We start from the raw sequence: 13,287 nt of genomic DNA, 5'->3' as shown, positions 1-13,287 counted from the left end.
CACTTTCATTAAAATATAAATTTAATTTTCATATTGTTAGTGTAAAATTTTTTACATAAATAACAAATTGGACATCGTTACATCAGTAAAAATAATTAATTTTAAGATTTATTACTTAAAAAGTTATATAAATATACAAATTTGATTGAATCATTATATACAAATTTTTTATCAAAATTAAATTTATATATATATATATATATATATATAAATATTTTTTTTCCATTTTCAATTTTTTTGGGCTAAGAGTTGTTTTCAATGGATAGAATCTATTCTTTTGTTTCGCCATGGATCCAATAAGCAAAGCACAAGCCTAGTAATGTAGGCCCAAAAGGGCCATTAGTTAAAGCCATTTATACTCCCATTCCCGCCATTCATTCAAATTTCAGTGTTTAACCACTGCGCACACACTTCTCTCTCCGAGCATATCATCATCTCTATTTCTCGCATGCTCAAATTTCTGAATAGAATCTTCAATTCTTTTTCTTTTTCCGTTTGTTTTTCCTTCTGTTCAGTTCGTTCCAATATTCACGATCTGAACGAACAGAGAGATTTGCATCTAAATCAGAAGGAAAAACCGTTTGGATCTCTGAACGGAGAAGAAGAGATGAAGATCAACAAAGCCTGCGATCTTAGCTCTATCTCAGTCCTACCTCAACACGCAAGGTTTTTTCCTCATATTTCCTTTTCGTTCTCATTGTTTCGAATCTGAGAAAATGCAGGAAAATTGGAGTCGGAACGAACTTTAATAATTAATTAACAACTCATTACTCACTCGCGCAAAAGGAAAATTACTGTTTGAGCTCGCTGTAGTAATAACTAGACGTAAACATTTCTGAATTATGATATCATCTGTTTCGATAGGTTTGGTGGATCAAGAAATTTTTTAATCGGTAGAGAGCATGCTTATATTAGGTTAGAAATGAACGTAGATATATGGAATTTCTCCACTTAAAAACTGAACTAGCTTCATGAAATGTTTATTTATTTTATTTCAATTAATTAATCATTAATTTCTCTTTATGATAAAATAAAACCGGAGAATCAAATAGTGGATTCGTTACCTTCCGCTTCTATGTGTTCATTTGAGTAGATTTTGCTGGATTTCGAGTTCAGTTATGGTTCCTGTTATCAATAATCATTGTGCGTCTCGTGTATCATGTTTTTTCCAAAATTCGTTTTGGATCCTGTCAAGTTTTAAATTCACTTGGAAATATGTAATAACTACATTGCATTATTTACGTCAAAATTCAAATAGTTTCGAACTTAATTGGTTCAATGTTGTGACTTGTGAATTGAGACTAGTAAGAGCTGAAAGGAAACAAGTTTTCCCTACGTTAAAATTTTTCAGTTTTCTGCGATCTAAATGAGTAACAGTAACCTTATAAGGTTCATTATTTAATAGTTGTGAGTTTTTTATTATATATATTACTTATTATTTTTTGTTGTCGAAAACGAACTTAAGGAGACCTAACACCGTAGCAAGCGGGTTGCAGTCATCACAGCCTCGCTCACAACCATCACAGCAATCGTTCTGTACTGGACTTTCATCTCAACCTGCAATGTTTTCTCAGTTCTCTCAAAGTCAAACCTCAGTTGATGAGGCTGTGATAAATGGCCAGGTTAAATCCCCCTAACTGGTATTTTACGTAATGCATACAATTTCTGTTTCCATATAAAGTAAAGTATATTGATTTTCCAACTTCAAAGCTCTAGTATGTTTAGATCTAAATTCATAAACTAATGAATTATCTGTAACTCTCAAATAATCTTCTGCCATGATTGAAGAAATTAGCATGAATCGCAAGAAAGAAATTAACCGTGTAGTTGTTTCACTGTAATACATAAGCAGCTTTATGTTAATTCACGCTCATTTTGTAACTCTTCGATAGTGGGATCAATCATCAATGTACTGGAGATTCTTATTTACTTATATGGATTTTGGCAGATTTTACAAGTTTGCTATACATTTCACTATATTCTACGTTTCTTACATTATTACTTACAGCGTTTACTTGTTTTCCTTATACAACATCCGGGGAGTTTCTAATATATTTGCAATTCTCTGTTTCTAATGTATTTGTTCTACTCTGCTTAGCTTTTTGAAACATGTTATAGGTATAGAACCGTGTTAATTGTTCTGGTTAGTAGAAACATTAGCTTAGCACCACTATCCAGATATAAGACGTTTTTAAGTAGATTGTTTGTTTGTTTGAGTTATTTACTGGCTCTTATTTTTTTCAAAAAAAAATATTTACATTGCATAGTTTTGATATTATGTTATTGCGCTCTTTTATTCCTACCAGAGAGGGTGTTCTCAAGAACATCATAAATCTGTTAGGAGGAATTCTTGCTTTCCCCGACTCACATACTCAAGGGAAGAGAGTCAACAACCTAATTTGATATCTTCATCCAATTTCAGGCCCAAATGGAATTCTGCAGATCCTAAAAGTAAGGGCACTTCATGGAAGTATGAGTTATGATTCTACAACTTAATTCTTTAGTATATAGACTTTGAAATGTTTGACGGGATCAATCGAAAAGTCAGTGTCTTTTTACCTGCTTATGAGTTCTTAAATAAAGGAAGAAAAAGCTGAATCTATTATTTGCTCTTTCAGATCAGTTAAGTGAAGGACTTGAACACAGAATCGGGATAATGGAAACTTCATTGAGCAGGTTTGCAATGATCTTGGATTCTGTTCAAAGTGATGTAATGCAAGTAAACAAAGGAACAAAGGAAAATAATTTAGAGAGTAAGTGATTCATCTAATACTCTGAAAAAAAAGTTTATGACAGTTGTGTTTGACTGTTCAATATACAAGTTCTAAAATCATATAAATGGAAAGGGAACCATATCATCTTCTTGTATTAGTGCTTCATTTCATTGACCTTAAATTCTATTACTAATGTTTATAATTACTGTTTTTCCAAAATATTCTTCTCAAAAATGTTATTTATTAAATATAACTATATAAGATGTCAGTTTGCTCAACTTGGACTTTGTTTCGTTAACCAAGTTAAATCTAATTTCAGATTCTTATAGTCTAGGTGTATTTTTGCGATCTCGTCTGTCACCTGTTAGTTTGATTCATAATTTTAAATGTCACTTTCAACTCAGTGGAATGCATTCGGCAGAAGCTGATCGTTCACGATAACTCACTGCAATTAATGGTAATAACTAATTTCTCTTTTGTCTTGCATTATTTCTTAACTGATCTGTGTTCATTCAGCTAAGAGACGTTTTAAACCAGATAAAAGGACAAGAAGAGATCAAAGCAAGCATTGATGGGAACTTAAAATTGTTATCTGAACAATTGTGCAAGTTTACAAGCCAAGAGAAGTTACAGGAAGTATCTTTGATAGTTTCAACCTTGCCACAGATAATAGAAACCTCTTTTAAAAGTCTGCAACAAGAAATCCATGCCAAATTCACTGAGGAAATGCAGGCATGTAGTATATGGAAATGAGTAACAGCTCACAGGTTTTGATAAGCAAGTCTCTTCATATAATTGCATTGTGGGGATATCTCAAACCGTTTTTGTACTTGCAGGAAATCTCTTGCAATTTGAAACGCTTCAATCAGAGGGATCTGGCACAGTCTACCCTATCTACAAAGGTTCTCTATCTATGACTTGATCGTTAACAGACTGGATTTTGGATCAACTCCTTTTTTCCATAAGAACATAACATTGCCAAGTTCTAAGGGAGAAAGTCAAAATTATTTCCATCTGCCATTTCCTGTGCGGGACTCCACCAGTCCTATAGAGAAGTAGTTATTGTATTTTCTCCTTATAAAATCTGACACCATAAATCTTAATTCTAAGGAAATGGAGAGGATCCAAATCCTAACACACATTACCTTCTACTTGAATTGTTAAACAAATCAGTTCAGAAAAAAAAAAAAAAAAAAAAAAACTTGCTATGATGTTTGCAGAGTATAAGCAACCAGGTTACCAAACGGGAATGGCCTCAACCTCCAAATATGTATGTACCTGAGAACTTTTCAGTTAATATTAGTAATCTATCTACTTATTAGTTGATATGAAGGTCATAGGCTTCTTTTTTTTTAAATAAATGAATAAATAAATTTCAGCGAAGCGAAAAATACTTTACATGGTACTGTGGCTTCAAAAGAAGAAATGGAAATCTGGAAGCAAGTAAAAAGAGCCAGAGTTACATTTTCAGATAAATGTCTTGACGAGCAGAAGCAAAAAGAGCCATACACTGAAAAGGTACTTCCAAATTGTTTGTTTCATGCCATAAATCATTCTGTTCTCTCTATTATAGGCCATGTCATATGATGACAGTCATATATTAACACACGTACACGATAAAGACACTTGTGATGTAAATATTCTTTTTCATGCAAAAGAATTATGCTTATTAGTTCGGCGAATCTTAGTATACCTGTGAAAGCTTTATCAATTTCCAAGCATTATTTTTCAATGGCAGTATGTAAGGGGAGGAAAAGAATCTGTAATTGTCATTGATTCTTCTTCTGAGGAGACTGCTGGAAGTTGTTCCTGCTTTGAAGAAAACATAGGTTGGTAAAACTAGAACTGAACCTTCTCTTCTCTCTATTATCATCTATCTATATTTAACTCTCGTGTCAGAAATAAATATCACCTTGTCCCATTATCATATTTTACTCACCTAGTTCCTAATTAATTTATCTCTGATATTATAGTCGGTTATATAGTAGTCAACAAAATCCTGTATGAATGGAATAATGGCTGAAATCAGATTTAGATTTTTTTTTTTGTGTGAAAGATGATCTAGATTCTTAGAAACATTGCGAGACACTTTCCGCTGAGTAAGAAGGTAACAGCAACGATGATCTATTTGAAAACCTTATCTAGTTATGGGAGTTTGCGTAGGGTGCTACTCCTGTATATGCTATACATGTTATGGTAGTTATAAAAAAGCAATGTAAGTAATTTGTTGGCTATTGGAAATTTTACGGCAACTTTCACTAAAGTTTAATGTTCTATAACTCTAAATTTTCACGGGGAAGACCTATATGGAAGTTTCACCAAGGAAGAAACTGAAGAAGCGCAAAGGATTATCCAAAGAGCAAGGAAGCGCAAGAGAAGGTATTCTAAACCTGTAGTCAATCGTTGAAGGTACGATTTCCTAAAACTGGTCGCTATAAACCTCATACTTATTTCATTTTCTTTTTAATAAGACCACATTCTTAGTTAATGAAGCTGTAATTTATTTCTTTCAGGCCTTAGCTGGTGAAATATCTGCAAGTTTCTTTCATGGTTTGTTTTTCATATAAACTTTGTTTATAATTTGGTCTAGCATATTTCCTGTTTTACAATAAAATGCTGTTTTTCATATAAACTTTGTTTTTTCTGTAACACAATTATATCAATACTGCAACACTTTACACGAATGAGAAATCATGTGTATCCCACCTGATCTCACTGTGTAAGACACACTTATGAGAGTTGAGATGAGTTAAACGTGATAAAGGAAATCATTAAATAGAAAAGTCTTCCACTTGAATGATGAATTCAATGTGGAGAGTGGAGTAAGTTCAAAACGAGTACTCTGTTGTGCGGTTCAAGAATGATTACTTTTTTTTTTTTTTTTTTTTGTTTCCCACGTTATTCCCAATTCGTCAGGTTAAAGTTAAGGACTAATCCGTGAAAGAAAATTAGCGTAATACGTTAAAATTACCTTTGTCTCAATGCATCATCCCCAAACAGGGATTATATGTTACACCTTTTATTTGTTTTTGGTAATTATATGTTATTGGTAAGTTTAACTTCGACTTCTCTTTGGTTAATGGGCTGCGTAATACGTTAAAGCCCATAGAGTCCTCCTATCTCACGCCTTTACAAAATGGAAAATTAGCGTTGTATTGGGGCTCTGACCAGTGGGTCTTCCTGTAGCCCATGAAAAAAATTGAAAGAAAAAATTGACCTGTCCAAAAAGGAATTGCCTTGTACATTGTGCTATGATATGATCTTCTAAACTCCAATGAATGCTAGACCAAAAAAAGAAAGGGAAAACAACTAGAAGGAATACAATATGTATTCTTTTTGTGCACATTTTATACGTATATTTTTTCTTTTAATATTAAAAATAATTGATATGAGATAAAAAAAATATAACAAATTTATTTTCTTATAATACAGGAAATTATACATTACCTAATGTACCAAATAGTGTTAGTATAATTTAGGCTTTGAGGATAACAGTCGTTTAAGAGAAAAAACACCTGTAGTTGACCAGGTAATGATATTAATAACTCTGCTGCGCCATCTTGCAACCTCCGAATAGCAATTAAGATCACCTTAATTTTCTTCTTTTTCTTCATATATTTTCCTCGTTTCCAACTTTCCATACAAAAATGTAGTTAGGTTTGGTTTAACTTACATGGGAATCATGAGGTTGACCTAAGCCCGCTCTTTATAATGCCATTGTAATTTTAACTACTCGGCTAATAATGACTAATAATAATGAGCTGATAATAATAACATAACATTGTAGTTGAGCACTCTTATCAAGAAAGAGCACTAAGTCACTAACTACTTCCGGAGGGGTCTCCAGGTGGGGTGGGACTTTAATTCGTAGGTGCCGCAGGAGGGACCAAAATTATACATCTTTGCTGGAATGCGTTTCTTAACTTTTCTGCTTTAATTTGACATGTTACTCTCACCTCTCCTTTTATGTTTATCTGTAATATATTATGTGATGCATAAATATTTATGAATGAGTGCTACAATCTACCATTTGTATTTTCATATTTGTAATAATTTTGCAATTTGCTAAGGGGATTATGCCAAAACACTGGAAAGAACTCGAAGTCAGAAACAAGGAGGGGAAAAAAAAAAGGAAAAAAGAAAACATGGGTTCCCGGGATTTAATAGAGTTGATAAAGATTAAAGATAAGATGGGAAGTGTCGGCATTGAAATACGAAAATGAACATATGCTACTTAACCTAATATATTCGACCTCTCTTTTAAGGTATAATAACAATTATTATTATGTTAGAAGTTAGAACAAATATAGATAATTAGAGAAACAAAAAATAATTGTACAAAAGTTGAGTTCGATGTACATTAGGAAAATTCTAGTTTCCTTTTTCAATTTATTAATAAAGGTTACCTTGACCCTAAAGTTTGTTTTATCAGGATTTTTTCAATGGTCTTCTGTGATTACCAACTCCAATAAGATAATGTACCAATAAAGGATCAACACATTTTTTTGTACATCCTAATGAATAATTAATTAATTTCTATAATGTTGTTTAGTGCATAATGCTTTTGCTTATATAATTTATTCCCTACTGTTTATGACCAACTATTTTGTCTTTTTATGCAAATCGATGGTATTGTTCATTTCCATTTTCTTTTGTCAAACGACAAGATGTGAGGCACACATATCGCAATGTAGGGTTATATGCTTTGAAATGAAAGATATAGTATTATTATATGCAAGGCTAGCAAATAAATGATTGATCCAAAATCTAATTGATATTGTACATTTTGTTATTATTTACAAATCATCGTTATTTAAAAACCAGATTTCTATCTTTTTTCGGAAAAAAAAAATCATTCTACTGCTTAGAATACATTAATTTGCTAAATGATCAAGTAGGTGTAGCAGACAAATTTGGTTTATACTGATATTCTAATAAGTACTTAGGTCCCATGACAAAAAAAAAAAAGTACTTAGGTCCAACTTTGTTTTATTTATTTATTTTTTTTCTTTCTAGATATATAGCATATGGATATTGGATTGAGAATCCTTTTTAACCCATAGCATGCAGTTATAAAAATTAAAAGAAACAAAAAGAAAAAAAGGGATCAGAGGGGGATCCAATGCTTAAAAGGTACATTAATAGGTTGAAGTTACCCTTTCCACACGGTCCCAAAAAACAAAAAGACGAATTACCTAGCCACTCTATATATCACACTATTCAAAAGAATTTTACTAATAAGTATATAAGTTCAAGATATAAATGTAGAAAGTTTTTCTTTTTCTAAAATAAATAAGATCATGATATTTTCAATGATATTAAATGTATAAACATTTACTTTTCTATAAAAATCTTTTACGTCTATATTCTTAACAAATATTTTATTTTTAAGAATGAAATTATATTTTAAAATTGGATTATTAACCCACTAGTTATTCATCAATAGAGTCTAGAATCTAGGGACTCTCCTCTAAAACCCTCGGCTAGCTTCACAACAAGTCAACAACTTCCATTAATTAATACTACTACAATACAAATATAGGTATCGGATTATTTTTTAGGGGAATGCTAGGGGGACAATGATTTTGTTGAACAATATGAACAACCACCAATCAAATAAAAACATACTACATCTCCAAATTAAACCTCTAAATTTTAATATTAAAATAACCATTCATACACTAGTAAAATGAACATCCGATATATCTATTGTTTACATTGTTTAATATTTTCATTGTTTACCTATACTTTTCCTATTTTTTATCCCAAAAGTACAATTATACACTATAACTGACATGTCATATATAATAACATGTTAACTACCAGTTTATATTAATATGGATCCTTCGTTCGTACCAAAGCCAACAGCACACGAACAACCAAAAGTACATAATTTGACAAATATTTTGTAAGATATGAACTTCGTTTTCTCACAATTAAGATCATTTCACATTAGACCGAATGTTTTTCGCCCAGAAAAGCTTTTCATTTTTCTTAATAAACGTAAAATAAATATATATTATTAGAGACTTAAATTTTATATTTTTATAAATTTATTTTCAATTAATAATATATATCTTTAGAACACATATTAATTAAATCTTTTTCGCCATTCTACATTAAATAATGATTCTATGAAGGAAGAAAGAAAAGAAGATAAAGAAATCTTTCTCTGCTTGTTTTTATTTATTTATTTATTAATTTTCTATGTTGTTTAATTTTAGTGCCATTTTTTAATTTTATGAAAAATTGAAAGAAAAAATTATTTTCAGTTACTTTTATATTTTTCTTCATAAAATTTTAAATATAAAATTCTGAAAATAAAATATAAAACAAAAAACTTTTAAGTGCAGGAGGTCACATAAAATTAAAGGATTAGGCATCAGTGTGTAATATTTTAGGAAAATAATGACCAAACCGAAGTGGCACCAGAAACCTATATAAAAACATTAATTAATTATTAATGATGATTGAGTTTGCTAATCCCATGAACAACCATGTATATAGAAGGTCATTTTCTGAAGCAGGCAGCACTTTTTACCAGAATGTCTTGCTTGATATTTAAGAGTTTAGGTGAAATGTAAAACGAATGAAAGGACTCCACGTGCTGTTTTTGGTTTATGCATGTAAGAATGAGGGTAAAGTTGGTGTGAATGATTGAATTAGGAGTGAGTGCCCTGTTTTGTAGTTCATTGATTCATTGTGGTCCTTAATTCATGCATCTTCCCAACCCCACCAAATTAAAGTAGCCCCACTCACCTTTAATTATATTGTTTTACTTTGTAGCCAAGCCACCATAGAAAATCATAATTAATATATAGATTATATTGTTTCTCATCTCTCTATCATAGAGTGATTACTCACGTCATCAACATATTTTCACATGAAAATAATAATTAAAATATTAATTTATATTAATAAATTTAGTTAAATTATTAGGTATATGATTATTTCTAATTAATAAATTATTACATATATAAAATAAAATTTAAATTTTAAACTAACCGTTAGAGCAATTCAACTTAATTTTCTCACGCCAAGTTAATTTTACTATTTGCTTCTACTGATCTTGATACTAGGTTTAGTGGCAGTGAGATAAAAGAGAAAAAAAAATAGAAAATCCAATCATCTTTTATATATAATCTCAAAAGCGATTTCACTATTTTGGTTGTTAATGTTCAAGGAACAAAGTCAAAATTCTTAATGTATATCAAACACTTCTAATATCTTTAAATAAGTTTTAAGATACTCATTAAAAAATTAAAACTAATTTTATTTATATATTAAAAGTAGAGTTTTATTTTGAGGATGTTTTGAAAAAGTTTGTTATTGAGTATGCAATTAACGGATTGAATTTGTCGTTCCTAAATTGATAATGTTATTTCTAAATTAAACATATTATTCTTAACACAAAGCACATTCATAATAAATTTTAATCAACCGTGGTATTATCCTCTGCTTTCCACAAAATACTTTTATTTACATGACAATTTAATAGTAAGAGATATAAAAAATAATTATTTTCTTGTGTTCAAATTTATAATTTAGAGAATGATAAGGACTAATAGTTTTAGTACAAAGAAAGAGAAAATTAACTAATATTACTTCAATTCAAATATAAGATAAAAATAAAAAATATTAATCATCTAACATTTTCTATCTTATATAGTGTAAAACAATTACATTATTATAGTGTATTAAAATCAATCTTAAACTAAACATTTCAAGTGAATATAAAAAGTAAAAGATATAGTTTTTTTTTTGTAATTTCATCTACTATTCTTTTTATATTAAAAGTTATTTGTCGCCATGTAATAACAAGAGTTAAGTATAATTTTGGTCGTTAAGATATAGGTCGAAATTTTTTTTCGATTTCAACCTTTTTTTACATACAAAATCCTTCCTAAAGTTTAACTTAATTTTAAAATCATCCTTCGGACTAAAATGCCATTCTCTTTCTTCCCCAAAATAACCGATTTTTCTTCTCAATCACAGCAATACCAATATCCAGTTTTTCACCTCAATCACAATTATATCCCTTCTTTTTCTTCCTCTTCAACTAAAATTTCAACAAAATTTTAACAACAACAACATAATTCAACGGCAACAACAAAATTTCAAATAACGAATATCAAAAAATCAAAACAGGAAAAAAGAATACAACAGTAACAAAATTTCAACATATCAAAAAATCAAAACAGAAAAATAGAAGAATGGAATAAAATCAGAAGCAAAATAGAAATAGAAAAATAGAAAAAGAAAAACAATAGAATCAATACCCAAGATGGAATCAGAGTCAACAACAACAATATGATTAACAAAATCAGAATTGAGATAGAAGCAGAATAATCAGAAACAGAAGCAAAATAATCAAGTTAATCTGAATCAGAATTGAAACCCAGTGACGAGGGGAAACGTCGAGCAATGAGGAGCAGCGGCAAACTAGCGAGAAAGAGGAGCAGCGAGGACGCGAAGTAACGGAGGAGCTGGCTTAATGGCGGCGACACTCCTCCTTTACCTTTAGCTCGCGCATCCCTCTCTCTTTGCGGTCAGCGTCACGGTGGCGGTTCTAGCGATGACAGAGCAGCTCATAATGGCGACGACGACGCGGCTCAACGGCGGCAACGAGCGCAGTGCGACGGCGGCGGCCTCTCTTCCCTACTTTGGCACTTCCCTTCCTCTTTCTTCTTCCCTCCCCCTCTGCGTGATCCCTTCTCCCTTTAATTTAACCCGTTTTCTTTTCTTTTCTTTTTTTAATTTTTTTTGTTAGGAGTAATTTAGAAATAAAAATTAATTTTTTGGTAAAAAAATAATTTTAAAATTAAGTTAAATCTTAGGGATGATTTTATATGCAAAAAAAGATTGGGGACAAAAAAAATTTTTGCCCTATACTTTAAAGACCAAAATCGTACTTAACCCTAATAACAAATAGCTAGTATCATGGACTTTTTTTTTTTTTTTATAATTTTTATCTAGTGTACATTAAAAACGTTTAAATAATGTAGACAATAACATTGTTCGCTCGCACTCCTCTCTCTAACAAGGAAACAATAGCTTTGGGAAGATAAAATGAAGATACTAAAGTTTAAATATTTTAGGGTTCTGGTAAATAAGCATTCGTTAATATATAAATATAAAAGGAATATTTTTATTAAATTTATGAGATTTTAGTTTTTCAATAATATTTACTACATTGACTTTTTAATGAAAATTTTTGTTTTATATTCTTAAATTAACAAGTACTTTAAATATATAAGCAACGAAAAATACATTTTTTTTATTATATAAAGATACAAACATAGATAGGGTAGTACATCCCTTTCTCTTAGTCATTGCATAATAATAATACGCATAGTTGCAGCCAATATTTTTGCACACGGAGAAAATAAGATCGAGGGTTAGATTATTAGATTCCATGGATGTGGTCCCAAACAAGCTAAGGTTGTGTGTGACCCCTGAAACCTTTCTTTTGTGATCACTGAAAACAACATTAAAACAGTATCGATGACTCCAATAGATTCCATAACTCTGATGCAACTGCTTCCATGTAACAACAAACTTGTTATTATATATGACACACACTAATTCATTCATTCATTGCTTCTTCCTACTACTATATTAAATAATAATTATCCAATCCAATTTTATTTAATCACTAACAACCGTAAGTGTATATATCCCAATAAAGTACAACAACAATAATCGCACACCATCCCAATAAAGTTCAATCCAAAACTCCTTCTGTTCATGCATAATTATATTTTGAGGTTAATTAAAGTTTTTATCTAATTATATTTTTTATTTCATAATTTTCATATATTATTAATTAATTTTTATAATTTTAACCCTTATTTAATTTTTTTAAGCATAATATAATATAGTTATTTTATAATTTTATAAGAAAAATATTTCTTTCAAAACAATAATATAATTATTTTTAGAGTTTTTATTTTAATAATATCTTAACATGCATACTAAAACTTTAAAAAACAGTTATTTAATTTGTGGGCGAGTATTGTAAATTTATTTATAATTATACAATCAATTCCAATGACTAAAAAGTAAAAACCATAAGTGTATCCCAATGAATTAGTACAACACTACAACTACTATATTAATAATGAACAATAATCACACACATCATCTTTCATAAGCAAAAGCTTATATATATATATATATCATTACATTAAAGTATAAACTATATGATTAATAAATGCACATTATTTAATTGTAATTGAATTGGTAAAACCTGCAACATGTGTTGTGTGACAATATATGTGGTGCAGAGAGCAATGCTTTTTGTCCCATAAACAATAAATCACCGTTGGGAGAAGAAAGGGATGTGGACCCAACTGCACTATTTTTAGGCCAACAGCTCCTCACATGCTTCATTTACAAATCTATTTGTATTTGATATCAAAATTGGTAATTGTTCCTGTGTCTAAAAAATAATGTTCAATTTAAAAAATTTAAAATTAATATTTAATTTAAAAATATAAAATTAAATAATTTTTAAATATTTAAATTTATTATGAATATAAATTAGCTAAAATTTAAACATTAAATAATAGAC

The 13,287-nt window shown here is 29.8% G+C and overlaps 1 protein-coding gene across 1 annotated transcript; it reads left to right on the top strand.

Moving 5' to 3' along the window:
* Nucleotides 1-412: 412 nt before the first annotated feature.
* On the top strand, nt 413-5,466 carry LOC107638061 (putative recombination initiation defects 3). The gene is made up of 12 exons (XM_021121802.2): nt 413-666; nt 1,466-1,622; nt 2,307-2,451; nt 2,619-2,753; nt 3,119-3,171; nt 3,252-3,446; nt 3,551-3,616; nt 3,935-3,984; nt 4,094-4,232; nt 4,453-4,543; nt 5,015-5,123; nt 5,228-5,466. The coding sequence occupies exons 1-11, from the start codon at nt 449-451 to the stop codon at nt 5,119-5,121; spliced, it is 1,356 nt and encodes a 451-aa protein (XP_020977461.1). The 5' UTR covers nt 413-448; the 3' UTR covers nt 5,122-5,123; nt 5,228-5,466.
* The last annotated feature ends 7,821 nt before the right edge of the window (nt 5,467-13,287 follow it).

Source organism: Arachis ipaensis, chromosome B4, assembly GCF_059453495.1.
Source record: "Arachis ipaensis isolate K30076 ecotype BB chromosome B4, ASM5945349v1, whole genome shotgun sequence".
Taxonomy (NCBI): Eukaryota; Viridiplantae; Streptophyta; class Magnoliopsida; order Fabales; family Fabaceae; genus Arachis; species Arachis ipaensis.
This window is presented reverse-complemented; position numbering and strand designations above follow the sequence as displayed.

Bases quoted from the DNA above. Each gene is read 5' to 3' on its own strand.
- LOC107638061 (XM_021121802.2), top strand. From the start codon at position 449: ATGCTCAAATTTCTGAATAGAATCTTCAATTCTTTTTCTTTTTCCGTT. The intron at 2,754-3,118 runs GTAAGTGATTCA...CTTTCAACTCAG, and splicing joins AAAGGAAAATAATTTAGAGA to TGGAATGCATTCGGCAGAAG. The intron at 3,447-3,550 runs GCATGTAGTATA...TTGTACTTGCAG, and splicing joins AATTCACTGAGGAAATGCAG to GAAATCTCTTGCAATTTGAA.